The sequence below is a fragment of the Thunnus maccoyii genome, chromosome 1 (assembly GCF_910596095.1).
Source record: "Thunnus maccoyii chromosome 1, fThuMac1.1, whole genome shotgun sequence".
Lineage (NCBI taxonomy): Eukaryota > Metazoa > Chordata > Actinopteri > Scombriformes > Scombridae > Thunnus > Thunnus maccoyii.
Genome location: NC_056533.1, coordinates 8,532,157 through 8,552,500, shown reverse-complemented (window position 1 = coordinate 8,552,500; position 20,344 = coordinate 8,532,157). Strand labels below are relative to the sequence as shown.

The following is a 20,344-nucleotide window of genomic DNA, read 5'->3' as shown; positions in this document are numbered from 1 at the left end:
CTACCCTTACTTTTAAATCTAGTAATTATGATACCAGATCAGAAGACTGGTGAGTTGTAATTGTCCAAACATGATGTACTCACACAGAACATATTTCACCCCCTAAATGCTCTTGCCCATCATACACAGAAAGCAACAGAAAGCATCCACCATTCACTTACAATGAGTCTGCTCTTTATAAAGCCTTTTTCAGCAATAGATGTCAAATACTTTTTTTGCATAGCTAACCAATCATCATCAAGGAAACAGTGTTATTCATGCTTCTCTGTGGGTACATGTGGAATGGTCATTGTGACAACTGAGTGTGGCTGACTGAGTGGAAGGCTAAGCAGAGGGATTAGATACAACGGAGCATCAGGTAGCTGAGATCAACAGTTTTCTATGAAAGCAAGGCACTACGGATGAACCACGTCTGAAATGCAGAACTTCATTACCCCCTCAGTGACATTAAAGAAATATCTCATAACTTTTTCTATGACTACATGTATAATTGTTTTCTACTATTACATTCTAATAATAATTTTCTAATATAATCTATAATATAATATTCTAATAATTCCATTTTATTTTGTTTTCTGAATGCTCTCAGTGAGCCTCCCTGATTAAAAACAGTAGAAAAATTAATTACCTGCATTAGAAACATGTAAAAATGATTTTTACTCTGGGTGAAAAGGAGTGGGTAAAATTCTCTTTTTTTTAGCAGGCTGAGTGCAAATACATTTGTAAGTATCGCAGTAACGCCAATAAAAAATAACAATAATCATCATCATCATCATTAAACATTTTAAGCAAACAACTCATTCTAAGCATTTAATTTATGTGGGCCTTATAACTAATATGTAAAATATGTGACTCCATAAGGTACAAACTTAAATTTGTAACAAAACAAACAGCTAAGAATTATTAGCAAAATAAAAAGAGGAACCAGTAACTTCCTATGTTAAGATTTATTTTGTATTACTGGCAGTAACGAAGTGAATGAACTCAGGTGAATATTATTAGGGCATTATAGTGAACTAATTTCCTCATAGCTGAAAACTGAAGGGAGTCTGTCTACCACCACTATCACCCTTTTCACAATACAAAAAGTTTTATTTCCAGACCAAAAGTCCACAAAAATTAGAGTCAAAGGAAAATATAGTCCATTTAGAAGTTATAAATAATTGTCTTTGTTAACAAACATTAAAACCATCATCCATGCCAAATGACATCATCTTCATTATCAGTGAAACTCAGATGCCAGTTCCACCAAATTTGCAACATGAGATCATTCCCTCTCATGTTAGTCACTCGCAAATTCATCTGTAATTTGCAAGTGATAATCATTTGTGAAATGGAACAGTGGCACCATTTGCAATCTGCGTGTAAGTGAATAAAAAAATGGATAAAAAAAGGCAAATATGAGCTTTCCAGTCTTTTAATAGGATTAGCCAGTGCATTCATTATGCAGCTTTCTACCTTATCAAATCAATTTATTTACATGTATTAAGTTAACAACACCATCTTCCGAGCAGAAGACCAACATAAACAGAACCATGACATGCTCGCATGACACTTATGAACACATCATCATTAGCTAATGGCTAGACACGTTGGGAAGAAGTTTTTTTGACAGTAGGCAATTTGAAAATATCTGTTTTACTACTTTAAAATACTGATAGCAGCACCAGTTTCCCAGGAGCTTATTGGTATTTTGGTTCAGTCTTTCTTTTAGCAATCAAGCATCAGTAGTTTCAACCAATACCTAACAATATGCATCAATGCATCCTCACACTAACAACTGTTAATTTCAAAATTTAAAATGCTATGCTTTTCACTTCAGTGTTGCTGTTAGACCTTCTAACTGCAAGCTATGCTAGACAGGTTTCCACAAGGATGTGTGTGCAGGTGCAGAGAATGTGGAAGCAAGACAAACAATATGCAAACACTGGAGTAAGCACTTAATCATAGTGTCGAAAATAATGTGTCTGACTGATTAAATACCTGATCTGGCTTTCATTTACTAACACCTTACAAACACTACTGTGAGTATACAACTGTGAGTGCAGGCTGGCGTGTGTGTGTGTGTCTTTACCTATATATGTGAGAGCAGGTATACAACACAGGTCTTACGAACACACTGAAGTAGCACAAAGAAATAAATCAGCAATGATGAACATCATTCAACAGATAGTTAACTGTGAATACATCAGTATTAGTACATACTGTAAATGCAGCAGCCCTATGTTCAATTTCACACAGGCTCTACTTTCTGAAGAGCTGTACAGGCAGGATAGGCTCTCCCACTTAATCCTGCATAGGTGACATGCTCACCGCTCTTCTTTATCAGTGACCGTCTAGGTGGTTATTAGGTGGCAGCATATGTCGTCAGCCACCGTCCTGCAATAGTCTGACGTACTTAGAGGTCAGCAACAATGACCGGCTATTTTCTCATGCCCTATTTAATGGGAAAGATTAAAAGTGTCTAGAATCAGCATGGTCCTTACTCGTAAAAGTTCTGATTTACATTTCTGAGGGTTTGAGAAAGTCATAATCTTTATGTATCGAACTATAACCAACCAAACATGTTCCCAAAGCAGCAAACACTAAACAGGTTTGTCAAACATGCAATAATTTGGATGTTTAACATATTTTGGAATACATGGAGTTGCCCTAAACTGTCCATGTTATGTTCTCATTCACTCATTTGTTGTAGTTTGCTTAAGCAGATGAATTGCCAGATGATGAATAGTCCATAGAGGTTATTTGCAGTGCACACGCACACAAAGAGAAGTCAAAGACATGGAGTAGCACACGAGATCAAACAGCTTTGACAAAAATGAGCATATGCCAGACACGTTCATGATGTACTCAACAAACATTTAAGAGCTCAGGAACAGCACACTACCAGCCTTCTCTTAACAAGGTGGATACAAGGTCCTGCTGACAAGTGGATTCTGAATATGAATCTAAAACTAATCTAAATCTAATCTCATTATACAGTCGGCACTTGATTAATTAAGAGCCTTTGCCTTAAGATGAGTATGGCCCTAGCTCTCTTCCTAGCTAGGGTGCTAATTCTCAGTTGTGCTCAATAATGAATAGAATAGGTATTTTCTGCTAAAGAACTATAATCTGGGAAGGTAAAAGTCTCCCAAGCCTGGCCATCAACCCTCCAGGGAGGCAGGAGGGCGCCAGATCAGCCCAGCTGAAGCAGTGACATTTAGCCCTCACGGCAAGCTGAGCTGAGCAACGCCAAACCAATATATCCCCCCTCCAAGCTGTAGCCCAGAGACTGGCTGACCTTCTCCACATAGTAACAACAAAAATAATAAAAATTCAGAACAGACAAGTTTTTATTTTTGCTACAATCCAGTGGGATATTGTAGCTGTATTAAAGCACCCCTCCAGTGTATTTTGGCATTTTTAAGGTATTTCATATTTTTCCGAGTCATTTCCTGTTGATTAGTCATACTGTTTGCCAAATATTTTTTTGATAAATAACTTAATTTTGCACTCAAAGTTCAAAAATTAAGCGTTAAAATGGAATGATGATGAATGACTAAAGTAGAACACTACAGTCATACCTCATCCTCATAAAATCCTTTTGTTTTTGAGCATCACATAGGCTACTGAAACAGTATCAGGTGCCTGTGTTTCAAACTATATACTTAATGCAGACGTGCTGCAACAATGGATTAGCGCTTAAAATATAAATAATGTATTTCAATTAAACACTCTCCAACTAAAATCAGCACAGAAAATAACATTTAATTTGGTTACAGCAGGAAAGTCAGTAAATCAGTCTACATTGATCTATAAATGGATGTGGGTGATTCTTATAGTATCTGTTGTCAACAGCTGTTTATACTGCTAAAAGCTTCTCCTTCAGTTCAGTAAATCCCTGCGGCATCTGAAGGCAGCAGGACTGATATGTTGATAAATCCGCAGCCTTTGAGAATTGCTGAGCCAGAGCGCAGTGCCGTTACGCACGGCCGTTCACTGTTCACCTTCATTAAATGGCCTGAAAATGAGGCTGCTAATGAAAAACAACACACACCTCTACACACATCAAACTGGTCGGTTATAATTCGATATTCTGCTCTTTTATGAAGGAGATGTCATGTTAGCAGGGTTAGCAGCATCAGCCTCTTTTCCAACTTATTTTTTCAGCAAAAGTAGCGTCTCATGTTTTATTCTTGAAACTCATTGCGATGTAAACGCTGTTGTGTAACATTAATTACTAAACTAAGTGACCATTTACGAGGTGAGATACAGTAAATTATAATTATTGCTGAAATAGTTGGTCCGTTGTAATCGTATGAACAGCTTCATCAAATCAATTGCTTTATTTTTTATTTCTATCGTTATTATAGTAACTAACTGATGAAAAAAACTACTCCATCTTTGGCAGTAGATCAATGGTGATGTGTGTTCATGTCGTTTTGCTATACTGAACATGTGAACATTAACTTTCAAAATCATTGGGAGTAAAATTCAGTCAGCCAACTCATGTTTAATGGATTTTTATTTGAATACAGGATATGTATATGGCATCCAGGCTCCGAACTGACAATAATAACTTACCCATAATAAAAGCCAGAGCCTACAGGTGGATGCTTTGGGGGAGCATTGGAAATATATTGCAACAACTAACAGTGCACTTGAGTTATCCACCTGAGAACGCTTGCATTACTTCACTCTATTAACTCTCTAAAACAACCAGTCACATGATTCCTTGTGGTTTGTCCACATGAAAATCCAGCTGAATTAGTGCTTTGGGTTCTGCCACCTGTTCAAAGCAAACCATGTATCAGCACTGCCATATGTCCTGCCTTATGCTGAAATACGATTTGTGCCACAGCCAACAACTGCTACTGAAAGCTTTGTGTTAAAGGCTATAGTATACACACCTGCCTCTCCTTTTATTTGCCAACTTGTTGTTATTCTAATAAAAACTTGCAACCTCACTAACAAAATCATTCCCTTTCTCCAATTCATTAATTGAAACGTCATTTAAAATCCCTGCAGCGATCAACTCCATTCCATCAACAATAAAGCATGATTGTATGTGTAAACAGATTAACCTTTTTGCTGCAATTGGCTGTCTAATGTTCTTAACAAAAGAAAATCCAGAAAAGGCGATGGAGCTGTTCCATAGGGGAGGCAGAATTAAACTGCATATCTTGCTGCATCTACTAGTAGACAAGTAGATACATTGGATGGGAGCTTACTGAAACCCAAGAAGACAATACAGGAAGTTGAATCCATGCAACTGGTTCACCTGGTGCAGGTATGCAGTAGAGCAACTGCAAGTGAAGTTGTGACTGAAGGAACTAGCAAGATACTGTATGATTCTTACAGTTGTTCCTGATGTGCAAGCAAGGCGGTCACTCCCTACAGTGCTCCAGTAATGAGTAAAACATTGTTCATTTACTGGAGAGTTTCCAGTGATAGATATTGCAAGACTGTGGTTGCAATTCTTAGCTGCTGAGGCCAACAGACCAACACTGTGGTTGTACATCCAGTGGCTAACCACCGAACCATAGAAAACTAGGATTATACAGCGGAGCTCCCAGTGGCCAACAGCAGAATCATGTGGATATCTGGGCAGCCTCAAGGTGTGAATATATAAAACTTTATAACTGTGAAACAGGGTGAGGTTTAAAAAGAGAATTAACTGTAGGTCAGCTAACTTTTCTTGGCTCAGTAAAGGTTATAAAAGAGGACAATTCTCCTTCTAAGCCAGTGGTGTGCGGTGTATAACTCAGGGAGGGTCTGATTTGCTACCTCTTGTTAAAAATCTGACCTTTGCTGAGGAGTGAAGCTCCTGCGGTGTGGAGAGTCCACAGGTGTGTGGTAGATGGCTTACAGCGCCAAAGGATAATACTGCTGGGTATGTGTAATAAAAGTGGAGTGGTGTAGATTTGCGATGTTTGGGGGATTCTGGCTTCTCTGAAAACAGTGTTCTTCTGCTGAGACGGCATAAGTAATCGTCTTTGTCTGCTGGGTTTGAAAAACTTCAGTGAAAGAAGGCATAAGACATGTCTGCCAGTAGCACACAAACACACACATTACACACACACAAACATGCACTGTTCTCGGTAGAGAACTGACAAAAAGGACACATCCCACAGCTCATCAGATTAACTCAGCTCTCCTGCTCAAGACACAAACATCTGCCATTGTCAAAGTCAATGTCACAGTTACTTCTGATCATAAACAAGTTAATTGGCATGTCTGTCGATAGGTCTCCAGGGTGCTTCAGTCAGGATGGAAAATTACCAAAAGCAAATAGCAAAACATTAAGCACACGACCACCATTGATTTTGAGTCCTATATGTTGGATGGTATAAGACAGTGAAAAAGGCTGAGATGGGCCAGACTCTGTGGCAGGTGGGAAAACACGTTGGTTTCCTGATTTAAGTGCTAATGGTTTGGCACATGGCTTGTTGGCATTTGCATGTTATAGCTGTGGAAACAGATGGTTTGGTTCTGTTTACCCTCTTAGCTCTGTTCTTATTTCTCTGCTTATCACTCATCTGTTGCATAAAATAATTTAGAATAATTTAGAAGGGTAGAATAACAATGTGAATCTTTTAACACATATCTAGAAGTTGTGCTCTGTATTTTTGCAACGCAGAGCTGATGGCATCTTAATAGTGCTTACCTCTCGCTCTGCCGGACATGTTGCTCTACAAATGTGTTCTACATTTTGATGAGGAGGCAACAGGGCACAACAGTGCAGTCGTGATGTGGATATTGTACTGTGATATCAAGCTGAACAGTTGTTCACCCAATAAGCAGCAGTAATAATACAGGGATGCACAGTACATGAGGGTTACAGCAGCCACACTCTGTTTGCCACTGACACTTACTGTATGGTGGCAACAGGGATACTTAAATTGTTACATTGGAAAATGAGGGGGCAGCATCAATAGCCACTCAATATGTGAAAGTGCTTTAAGAGCAGCATTTTGACACTAAGAATAAAACTGAAGCTCCAAAAGCAAATCCACATGAACACAGAGAGCATTCAGACATCACCTAACCAAAGCTCAGTTAGGTTCAAACCTCACACGTCCTTGCTCTGAAGCAACAGTACTCATTAGTGAACCACCACATGATGCCTTTAAATGTTTTTTTTAGTTTGTACTGGATTCCAGCATCTAATGAAGTTTGTTCCAATGGGTTGGATGAGCCAGTGGGCTACTGTACAGAGAGCCAAACTCTCAGCTGACTTCTTAAGATGGATTTATGCTTCTGCAAGTGTCACGGAAAATTGTTTATAGTGAAAACAACATGAAGCAAATGGAGGACAGACACAGTGAGTGTTGCTCTTTATCAGAGTGAATAAAATAGTTTAAACATGATTACTAACTGCCTTTGGTAGTTTGACAAATTTGTTTTTGGTTATCTTTCTACTCTATTGAATCTGTTTCCAGCACAAAGCTTCCCATCATTGCTCTGTATCAAAAACTGAAAAAATGCAGACAATTATTTTGGGAATATATTAAATGCACAACATGGGCTGATAATGAACTACAGATTCATAAAAGGTTGCGTTGGTCCCACAGTAGTCAACAGGTTAAAGGTCCAGTGTGTAGAATTTAGTATCATCTAATGGAACAGAGTTGGCAGAAACACAATATAATATTCATAAGTATGTTTTAATTAGTATATAATCACCTGAAAATATAAATCATTGTGTTTTTGTTACCTTAGAATGAGCCCTTTATATCTACATAGAGAGCAGGTCCTCTTCCACAGAGCCTGCCATGTTTCTACAGTAGCCCAGAATGGACAAACCAAACACTGGCTCTAGAGAGGGTCCTTTTGTGTATTTCACAAGTTTTGAAGCCACCGTAGGTTCTCCTACATGCTTGGAAGGGGAAGGGGAGGGGTATTCAGTTTGTTGCAATCTGCAATCTCACCGCTAGATGCCACTAAATCCTACACACTGCACCTTTAAATCTAATGCTGCAATAAATAATACATAATAAATCTATTCCTACATCAGAGGCTTCTATGATAGGACTGCAGGAACACCTTGCCATTAGGAGAATAAATCCACCTTTAATGGACTATGCCTGCCAAATCTGTGACAGTAAGATGCTCAGATTATCTGTGTCAGTGAACTGTTGACACATTATACAGCTTCCTTGCATCAATTTAAAAACATAACCCCCATTTCCATCTGTGTTGCACTAATGTGCACCTAATTTTTATGTTATGCTGTTACTATTACCTTGGGTTTTGTTCAACAGTGTTAACACATTCGTACAAATTCACACATTAGTGTTAGCTCTGTTATTGTTGCAGCAGGTTCTGTTAGTATTCACCTCTCTTACTGCTTTAGACTCCCCTGCATGCCTGCATTAAATGGCAGGGAGCTTCTAACTGAGCCACATCCCCAGACATACAGTAATTCCTTCTTATGATAATATACACTTTGACAAATGTGGTCCTAACTGAATATTGCTTGTGGCAGATGCATCATTTCAGATCCACAGATGTGTCTTGGTAACAGTTTAAGATAAGAGAAAAATGCCTGAATTTCAGTTTGATGACAGAAACAGTCACATGGAGAACAAGGAGTGGGGAGGTCACAATAAATTAATTGCATATGAAACAGTTATCCACTGTACTATCATGCAAGGCTGAGCACTGAGTACTAACCCTAACAATAACCCTATTTAATTGGGTTGTTAAAAAAGTAAACTTGGGATTTCCTGGTGGGCCTGGGGCACAAACCATGAAACAGTCAACTGTCAGGGACCTTCCCCACATTCCCCATCTCTCTCTATCCTCATTTCCTGTTCTCTATTGCTATTTATCTAATACATAATATATAATATATGAAGTATACATACATAATATAAAACCTAAAAAACACCTTAAAAGGCAAAAGTACTACAGCAGCTTATTATTATCGTTCCAAATCATTTCATCATATACACAGACAATGAATATTAACTGTTCATCACTAATAAGTTGCTATTTCAAACTGCCAAATCCAATTTTGTCAGTTTTGTAATAAATGTAAAAATCTGAAATCCCAGTTTGAACCACTCAAACAGAGGAGTTCCATTAACCTTAGAGCAATATGAACTGTCGGTTGTTTCTAATGTCAATGAGCTAAACATTAAAGATTGTTTTATTGTCAAACAAGTAGATAACAGTATTGGCTGTATGACTAAATATAAATGCATTTATACTCAGAAAAAAATGTATTATTATTTCAGAGCAGTATATAAGGTGCAAGAATATAAAGCTCTGACAATTCAGAAGTGTCACCAAAATATTATTAGCAAAAGGTGAAGTTCTTGTGCTACTACTCGAATTATCATATTTAGTACAGTTGAAGCTTATTCTACTTATTTTAACAGGTCAACTGATAAAAAAACAGGAGGTCTACCAATAGACTGCTCACAACTAATTGTTGTGAACAAAAATAAAAGATCTGCCAACAGCAGCATGAACATAATCCTCTGGATCGATGGCATAATTCAGAGAAGCATTACCGAGCAGATATTCTGACAGCAAAGGTCAAAGCTTTCGTCAACAATCCACACTGAGAGGAGGAGGGGAGAGGAGCAGAGAACATCGGGGATGGGAAGTACAAGTGTCCCATCTTGCCTTTCATATATAAAGGGAGATTTGATAACCCACAAACACACAAATGTGTTGCCAGTTAGGAAGCAGATCATCCATGATTTAGCCGTTAGTCATATACAGTAAAGAGAATTTTTCTCAGCTTTTTCCACTTAAAACATACAGTATGCATTTAGTAAGTAATATGTTTGTACTGTTAACTCAAGGACTCCCGTTTTTTTCCTAAATTGAGAAAACACTGTCAGTGGAATCAGACTAAAACCTACCATACTTACTTACTAGTTAAATGATATTTTCCAGTGGAAAGCATAAATCTACTATTTTCCATATAAATAATACTATAAATGCAGTTAAACACAATGTTTGATCTAGTTTGTCTTGGCAGGATCTATGCAGAATATTGACTGTTGTGTAATTCTGGTCGTAGCATCTGGGGCTCAGTGTTGAACAGACTTCTATAGAGGGAGAAACACAGCTTAGACTTTGCTTTTATCTTTGCTTTTATGATCAAAGTCTTTTCCTTTATGCAAGAAAACTTGTTGATCAAAGCACTTCTGCTTCTAAAATACCAACTTGTTACTGGTAGCGGTTTGTAGAATAATTTAATGTGATACTTTATTGATTTCCCCCACGGGTAAATTCTTCTCTGGTCTTGACCTCCTGTGAGAGCTCAGGGTCAGCTGAAGAACAGCATGAACAGGGCTGGAAGGAATGCACAGGCAGAGGCACATACTGCTTTAACTGTATATGTGAAATTAGCATCGGATTTACTATGGCAACAGCTAATTACACAGTTAATGATTGGACACATTTAACTGGTGGAATCGGTCCATAAATTATCATCACCAAGGTGTAAAAACAAAAAATAATTGAAAACTTGAGATGCTAAAATAAAAATGCTAATTAATGTAACAACATCTAACAGGAATAAGATAGCTGACTGAAAGTATGAGGAATTAAGTATTACAGAAGAGCTGTTTGATTTGTTTATTTGTAATAGACTTGTATAAATGCGACAAGATGCCAAAACATCTTACAAAGGTGTTATACAGCTCCACTTGAGAAAAGGTGAGTGTTCATTAATAAGAAATATAATAAAATAGTAATATTATATTTACGTAAATAAAAAAAGAGATGGTACAACATAAAAAAAGGGTTTTTTTTGTTTGGCTGTAAGCCACTGCAACAACTCAGAGGAAGACTGACACACTACTGGAAGATTGTAGATGGCACTCATACTGCTTGAAGACTGTCATAAGTAATGGTATAATCATTTGGTATTTTCCTTTTCACCAAAGATGATGCAAGAGTGATACTGTATGGGAATGCAATAACCTCCAGCATCTATTATCTACACCTGCTTTTAAATTCTTAAAGCCATCTGAAGGTGACAGGACAGAAGTGTGTGTGAGCAGTCTGTAAATGAAGTCTCACAGATGCCACTCCACTCCGAGTACCTATAGTATATTGCCTCAGGCCCAACCAACACCATGCTGTTGCAAAATAACCACAAACATTTTCACCGGGTGACCAGTTTGCAACAGGTGTCTTTCCAGTGGGTCTGTGAAAAGTAACATCACATTTTTTATTTTTCAAACCGCATTCTCAATTTCAGTTGGTGTGACGTGAGGCTGCATAATTACGATAAAAAGAAATGAGATTGATTTTTTTCTGACATTTGTTTTAATTTAAATGCAATGCACTGAAGGCTGTGAATAAGGTTCCCTTAATGGATGCAGGTATTTAAGAGTTTGGCCATCATGCAGTATTCATTATGCAGCAGGTTGTGTCAACATTTCAGGTGGTTGTAAAAAGTAAAAAGCTTTGTAAAAAAGTGTACAGTTTGTGATGATGATAAATATTTATACCTTTCCTCTATATCCCCCCAAGGGTTCACTTGTTTCTGTTGTTTTCTTCATTTTCTCACATGCGCTGAGCTTCCAGTTTTGTGTGCTTAAATAATGCCAGTTTTTAGTTGCATCACAGTTAATCTGAGATAAGGTGTAAAACGTTGAGTAAATCTGGACCTCTGCATCTTGCTCAAGGATACTTCAAACCAGACACTTTTACTCCCTAATCATTGCACTACACACCATGCCCTCCTGTCTACAGTATGTTACTGCTACACTGGAAGTCACCCAACATAATATGGGTGACTTCCAGTGTTTTCCAAAGACCAATGTAATAACCCAGATCACACAAGGAGGTGACACTGGAGCCCCACATTACTCTGGGGAGCAGGAACACAATTTCATCCATTCCTACAACTCTTCTCCAATCCACCAGTTGCCAAACATCCAATATCAGCCTCGGCCCACATTCTCCACTGTGAAATTCCTCTTCCAGAGAGGAGCACCATAAACATTTTCAAATCACTGTTACACCTTTCAAACTTGACATATTCACCACCCTAGCAGTCAGTCAACCTGTCAATAAGTCAGTCAGTTAATTAGTACGTCAGTCAGTGCACAAGTCAATCAATCAGTCAACCACAACACTAGGAGATGTTCTCTTACATTACTCTCTCTTCATGTGAAATAATTTTGATATTCTGCCACAATATTACTGTATTACTTACTATTTACAACTACAATTTACTTTTACATACTTTTACATTTACTAATACACTATATGTATTAGTTACTAGTATTAGTCACGGCTCTTGATTATTTATTGTCTTAGGACCACTTTTTCATGTCATGTGCCACCACACCCCTATATGAGGCATATGTCACTCGTCCTTCTACAGCCTTGATCAGGCACCTATATCCCATTGAACCTCTCTAACACTCCCACAATACACAGAGATCATTGTGCCCAGTTTGTTAACAACCCCAGCAGCTTGGTAACCTAGCAATACTATCCAGAGTGTGAAGGAGAGATGTGTGTTCAGTGGGAGACAGTTCACTGCTAATTGGGATGTTCTACAGTACCACTGGATATCTGGGCATGTCTTGGTAGACCTTTGACACAGATATCCTCAGCATCTAGCAAAAACTGCAAATTAATGTGTAAGTTAATACATTAGTGTCTAATGGCCATTAGATGGTGCTTCTAGTAACAGCAAAGATGATGGCAAGCAGTAAACCCAAATTCAACCTCACTGTGATCTCGGATGTGGTGTCTGTGTTTTACTACAGTATCTTTAATAACTGACTATACTGGATCACCATTGTCACCGACATATCAGTAGCTTCTAGCAGCAAAGCATACAGATGGATTTGTAGTGTTCTTCATACAAAGCAAAAAATAGACAAAAAGAAAATACAGTGAACCTGCACATACTGTCAATAAAATAATACCCCTGCCTTTTGTTTCTATCTGATCACAGGACCACCATCGCAGCAGTAAAGTATTGCCTGGCATGACAAAGCAAACCCTATAATGCTTCAGTAGCCACACCACCACATCCTTCCTCCATTGTAATAGCAGGGGTATGCGCAAATGAGATTGTTTTCATACCCATAAGTGCTGAATTGTGGCAGGTAAAGCATGGAAAAATAGTAGATTGGTGAACCAGAGCAGCCCAGTTAAAACTTGTGTTTCCAAGCTGAAAACAAAGCTGGGCTGCTCTGGACCATCCATCTGGTCAGCTGCCGTAAGGACATTGTGTGGTGTGTCCAGCAAAGTGATGACATGGGCAATATTGCTGGGACCATGGTGATGGAATAGGCTGTGGTGATTAATAGTTTTGCACATAGTGATGCTCCCCCTCGCTCACCAGGAACCTCACAATAGCACACTGCAATGCAATTACTCAACTCAAACTGCAATGTTTAGCTCTATCATCAAAAATCAATGACATTTAAAAACTAGAAATACCACCTCGCAGTTGTATGCCTCCGCCAACCAGTCAAGTTGCTGTTTACATCCATGTCTGTTCAGAATCATATAATATTTGTGGTGAAAACTTTGAAGGAATTTAATAAAAGGTATTAAGTGTATTTTCCTTTTATGTGTTCACATGCTCAGCCAATAAAGCTGATTCTGATAGAGCACAAAGTTGTTGCCATGACAGTAGATGATGCTTCAGATATGGATGTTGCTGCAAAGAAGCTACAAATTCTAAAATGTGGATGTTCCACACACATCTTCAACCTGGCAACACAGAAGATCTATACAATCACCGCAGTTTCAAGGTGAGACCCAAGATTAGTGTCACCAATTCAGTATCAGACCAAATGTGAAATATGGTCACAATCTCCCCTTCTGTTCCTGATTTATGGCGTTGAATAACAGCCAGAGAAGTGTTTTTGCAGAACATTATGATGTCACAGTGAAGCTGACCTTAATTAGAGTATGAATTCTTGAGTTATGGCCAAAAACATGTTTGGTGAGGTCACAGTGACCTTTGACCACCAAATTCTAATCAGTTCATCCTTGAGTCCGAGTGGATATCTGTGCCAAATTTTAAGAAATTCACTCAAAGTGTTACTGAGATATAACATTCATAAGTTCATTACTGAATAGCTGCTAACTAGATGAGTCTGTGCACAGTCTAATGAGAGGTTTGAAACATAAGAACAGAGGTTAGTTGCATGTGTGGATCTTTAGGAAACTTGGAACTGGGGTCACATTTCTGGCAGCTACAAATTGTTGATGCATATTGACAGTAGCTGGTTGTATTAAGGTGCAGTGAAAGGTTGAGTGAATAAAAAATAGAGGATTCATAAAAAAAAAAAAGAATGTTTGTTTACAGTTGGATAGCATCACAAACAATTGTTGCCTTTAAGTTCAAGTTCATGTTGCATATTGCATAATAAGGGGCTGCATTTTCTATTGCACAATCCCAGTCTCGTGCCCTTTCTTTACAACATTTATTTGTCTAGGACTTCAGGGGAAGATTAGGTAATTCTGCTCCTGGGATTGATGTAGAGTGGAGCTGGCTCTTTCTGGCATCTTTCTGACATTTTTCAGAAGGCTTTTTAACGCAACAGACTGGTGGCTGAAATATTTAACGGTCAGTAAGTCACAGAGAGTCCTGCTGGGCAATTGCCGATGCAACATCCACCTATTCAATCCATATTTCATGGTCATGAATGAATGGATGAATGACTAGCTTGTCTTTATATAGCATCTTCCTGACGGGAGGGGGATTTGTTAATGACCAAATACTGTATAGAGGTAAAGCAAGTAACCACTGGAATGAAGTAACTGCAGCTATAGCTCACAAAAGCAAAAGACTTTTTTTTTGGCAGTTTTAACCTTTATTGAGTCAAATTGAATTCAACCATATAAACGTGGAGACAAGGACAATGGAGCTGCTCAGCTCTCCTTGCTCAACCATGAGTCACTTACCCCGAACCGGGTGGGTAGAAATTTCAATCAACTTTAGACCTAAGGGAGTTGTGAGCAAAACCAGAACAGCCTAACACTACCATTCAAGCCACATCCAGAATCCACCTGGGGCATGAAGTTCTGACCCCAGGAAGACATTTCCTCACTTCCCCTGAGGAGGGGTACATGTGGGCTCTAAGACCACACTGGGTGAGCAAACATCACTAGGTTACAGGAGAGTAAGAGGAAACATAGCTTTTTCCCCTTGGACACAAGAAGGTCAGCTAATGGCAAGCCAAAACGCTGCCTGATCTGTGCCACCATATCCAGGTAGGCACACCCAAACAAGCAGCGGGCATCCTTGGACATCATGTCCACCCCTTTAGAGACAGGGCACATGCGTGGCCCTCAGAGACCACAGGTGATGATTGTCCCTTGTGCACTTTTCTGGAGGCCTAGAATTCTCACTCTTTATCTTTTCTTCAGGTAGAACAAGACTGCTGTGTTTTCTGACCTCAATGTGACATGTCAGTTGCACCACTGAGGCACAAAATGGACAACTCTGTGAACTGTTGTAAATCATGAAACCTTCGAATGCAAGGGAAACCAGGACCAATAGGAACAGTTTGAAAAGGGTGCATCTTCTCATGCCCGAGTGTGAGCCTCTGTAGCTTGAGGTGCACTTGAAACAACATATCCAAGAGTTATCAGACATACTGTACTATCCTGGTGCAATAGTACAGGCACAGTTTGTGCCGTTGTGTTGACTCAACCACGTACACAGTGCCTGCTCATTTACCTCTTTCTTGTCAACTGCACACAGACTCAAACACACAAACACACTCATATGCCGGGATAACAAGAAAAACCCAACAAAAAAGTCAGTTAAAAAAGAAACTACTGCATATTTCTCTACCTGTAGAAAATTGTGATTTATACTTTATCTTTTGCCGCAGGCTATTTCAAAAGAATGCATAAAAAAATTAATGTTTTCCCAAAATCTGCAGAAGCAAATGGAACTAAGCACACAACTTTATGATAATAAGCAATGAGAGGTTTTAAAATAGTTAGTGATACATGCACATACTACACTGTGTCCATAATCCTTGATGGACAAGGTAATTAATTTTCTACTCTAAGAGTAGAGACTGTTCTTACATAAAAAAGACGTTTTATTAATTAATGAGATGATCAATACTTTAAAAAAAAAAGAAAGAAGATCATTTCCAATATACAACACAATGGCATATCGTTTGTGAAACTCAGATCGCTTGTGACCTGAGATACCACTCAAAGTACACAGGAATAAACAGTCTTATAAGGTAACACCATCGTCACAGCAGCAGAGAATATGAAATTGTGTTCTGAAAATGACACACCTGCAGCTAAGCATCCGGTCTATTTGTACAATCACACTTATTTCACAAACCTCAGGGATATTCTAAGAAATCCACAGTATGTTAATTTTGCTTTACTAAAGACATGAGTTTCAGGCTCAGACTCTGGTGGTTAGGTATCAGAAAACCCATTGTGGTTCAGATATGTTTTGAGATAATATTTATATATAAACTAAACTTGATAGTAATGCTGGAAATTGATTTAGCAGCTATGTCATGCCTTAATGAGTTGTTAGAATACAGTGACTGAATTCTGCGCTCTGTGTGTCGCATTATAACAGCAGAACAAACCATAGGTGTTTTAGTGTTAGCCTAAATATCAAAAACTGAGGATGAATTTTTATTCTTTATTTTATTAGTTGGGCTCATGTCAGCCATAGTCAGTATTGTTCTATATATTATTCTCTTCCATATCATGGCCAATTCTGCTCTTGCCTTCTCAATCCATGCCCCATTCCCCAGTTGTATTTTAGGAGCTCTTGTAATGACATATTTCCTGGAAAACAAGAGTTCAATTTGTTTTCTCATTGGGTTGTGTAAGGACACCATGAGGCTAAGTGCAAGAGAACATGAAACTATGTGATTTATTAGTGTATTTGTGCATGGCACCTAATATTAAACTCATATAATGGCAGGTACAGTATTTCTAGTTGACCTTGAACAAACAACTATGTTTCTGCTCAATGTAAGTATTAACATCTATTTATCCTTGCAGTCAGTCCAAGAAACTGCCCCACTGCACCCATTAACACAGCAACACTATCAGAAAGTTACTACTGCACCAATATTCTACCATTTTACCAACAGGTCACCACTTTATGAACATATTATCACCATGCCAACACATTAAACCTCACCAACATACTACTATCATTCCTGTATCTTGTTACCACATTATCATAGTCCCACTGAATCAAAATACTGATGTTACTGACAGGCATTGCCACCACAACATGTTATCGCCATGCAAAGACATTTTTTCACTTCACCGCTTAGCAAACTGCCATGTATTATTAACGACTTAACATGAATGATAAATAATACAAGTGAATTATTGAGATTTATTTTATCAGATGATGGATTAAAAAAACGGACTTGGTGTGCAGAGACCTTTAATGACCAATTTGCAGGATACATTTTCCTTAGGTTTATAATGTTTCAAGTTTAAAATGTATGCATTTAGGGACATGGTCAAATGACTAAGAATACATTTATTTCACTCTAAAAAGGCTTAAAATAGTCGACCTAATATATGAATCAAATCAGTAAAAAAATATTTTTGGAGGTAGCAGTTTATAAAGGAAAACTAAATTAAAATTAATTGTAAGATGATATTAATTAGAGTGAGCATGCAGTGTAAACTAATTGGCTTGAGCTCTAGTAACTACTTACAACATTCAATCTGTTCATTGTATATTTTATAATTTAATCATTATTATTCTGATACTTTCTTTTTTGTTTATTATGACTATGAAGGTCTTGAAACCTTTAAAAAATCTTTTATGTACCCGCAGATGACAGCAATCTCCCATGATAAAGGTCTAGGGCAGAGTACAGTAGGTGGGGGCTCATTAGCGTCATTCTTACTCATGCTTGGTATCTCTGGATGCTCACAGCTATTTGAACTTATTAATAATGACTGACAGTTTCTTGCTGTGTCTTGTTCTCTTGTCTCAGCCCTTTAGAAAATTAGTAGCTGTAAGTAATTTTGTATAATTCACTTGAAGCTGTTGGCATTACCTTGTACAGTACTGTTACGGGTAGTACTGCTAGTATAGTTTTGTGGAATTTGTTTATTTTATCAATACTTAACTATATTTTAAATGTGTTTTTATGTCTTTCTTCACACATTCATTAAATTGGTTGTGATAAAGTTCCTGGCCATGGGTGAAAATACAGAGTCATCTTTAAAATTAATGATTTTGAGGTATGGTGATTTTTAATTTGCATTTTTGGCACTCATCAATTCCTTGTGCGATGTACACTGATTTTTTTTTTTTCCTCCAATAGCTTTGTTATAATGAATTTCATTTCCTGCATTTGACCTGGATTAATGCTAACTAAACCACTCATTTGTTCAATGACATTAGTAGTGTAGCCAAAATAGGGGTGGATGGCTTTTAACAAAGAAATTACTATGCTCCATTTTTCCATATCCTAACAGACCAAATAGAAAGCAAAACATGGCTTCATATCATTGAACAACAAATAAATCAAGTTAACAAAGTAAAACCCTCAATTTGGGGCTGGTCATCTTAATTAAGAACTGTATTCAACACAAAAACACACTGAATCAACAAAAAATGCTGAAATGTGAAGAAGCAGTTGTCCTTACCAACTCTCCCCAAAGATCAATAAATAGCATTGCTGGCTATTGCTTTGCCACAAAGGGCTCTGGGATGACACCATGAGCCAACTCCCAAACCATAAATCATTCATCAGCAGCAAGTACAGAGTCTAGAAGCAGCCAGAGACAAAGGCAGAGCCCTGACCTTTATCTGCTGGGCAGAGACATAGCAGATATTGTTGTCAGAAACATCAGCTTGTTTCAGTGCCATCTCTAACGTTCTAGTCAAAGCCACATGTAATACTGTAATAGTTACATATCAACCCCTAATTTCTCAATATGTCTCTACCTCTATATCTTTCTCTTCTTCCCCAGAACATGACTTGAAGATGGACTGTCCTCAGGCTGAGTTAGAAGAAAAGGACTGTCCTCCACCAGAGGAATTAGAGTGTAAAATCTGTTACCAGCGCTACAATGCCCACAACCGCAAGCCTAAGATCCTGGACTGCCTGCACCGGGTCTGTGCCCGGTGCCTCATTAAGATCCTGGACATTGCTGATGGTGCAGGCAGCATCTCTTGCCCCTTTTGTCGACACCAAACCGAGATCACAGAGTACGAGGTGTCAGCCCTGCCTGATGATGCTAACATCATGTCCCATTTGGCAATGCGGGACAAATCCTGGAGCTCTGACCACAACAGGGAGGTGGTCCTGACTCCGAAGAGTTTGTCCTCCAGCCCGTCTCATGACTCCTCCAACTGCCTGGTCATCACCATTATGGAAGTGCAGAGGGACTCACAGCACTCCCCGAGCCGCAATGGCAGCTCTGACATATATGCTGAGCAGAGCCTGGACTCAGTGTCGCTGGGCTCCAATGGGCCTGCTGATCAGGATGCCCTGTCCAAGTTCTGTAATCATGTCCCACGTATCCTGGTCTGGCTGCTGGGTTTCTTATATTTTGGCTCACTGCCTCTGGGAATTTACTTGTTGGTCATTCAGAGAGTGACTCTTGGTATTGTATGTGTTAGTTTGGTGCCATCAAGCCTGACAGTTTGCCTGGTCTATGGATTCTGTCAGTGTCTGTGCCAGGGCATGTGTGACTGCTCCAATAGGGGCTAGTAGGATGCTACCCAAGAACTGGTGGTCTTGGGTTAGAATAAAGTTAGCTCCAATGAACAGGTATTTGGTGTGTTATGTGGACAGATACTGTAGGGGCCCAAAGGTAAGGTAATGCCCTCTCCTTAACATGTTTTATAACACTTCCTGTCAATTATCCTCATGCAAATAATGGGCCAATGAGAAGACCTAAGAAGGCCGCCTTTAGCGTTGGTGTTTGCTTTTGTAAGACTGACTGCTGTTGACAGTTTGGCAAGAGCAACAGAACCACTGACAACTCTGTAGTGGGAGCAGCATCTATACCTGCACTTCTGTGATGTATTTCTGTGACTTTTTTTGCTCTGTGTTGTGTGTATCACCTACGTTAACTTAAAATTTGAGAGCAGACCTTCAGTCTTTGACTTACATGAGCGACCTGGGCCCTCATATATCAACATTGTTTGCCGACAATAATCTTGCAATCATTTTTAAGCGAACGGTGGGATTTACTCATTTGTAACTTTACTTTGGGATGTCTGTATAAATGTATTTATATGATGGACCACAAGAGCAAACTGAAAAGAGAAAGTACCTCAGTAGTCTACGCATTAGCAATCTGTTTATTTACTTAATTTTCTCAGGATGCTATTAAATTGATGAACAAATGCATTTAAGCATGGCTGGATTACTGCTAG

The 20,344-nt window shown here is 38.6% G+C and overlaps 2 protein-coding genes across 2 annotated transcripts in view; one reads left to right on the top strand and one right to left on the bottom strand.

Moving 5' to 3' along the window:
- Nucleotides 1–19,673, top strand: part of zgc:165481 (uncharacterized protein LOC100073327 homolog) — a 20,491-nt gene extending 818 nt beyond the window's left edge. The window contains exon 2 of the mRNA XM_042434342.1: nt 18,931–19,673. Within this exon, the coding sequence (XP_042290276.1) occupies nt 18,931–19,673 (743 nt within the window). The remainder of the gene's footprint in view (nt 1–18,930) is intronic.
- cep89 (centrosomal protein 89) overlaps nt 1–20,344 on the bottom strand; it is a 63,474-nt gene that overhangs the window by 14,182 nt on the left and 28,948 nt on the right. The window lies entirely within an intron of this gene.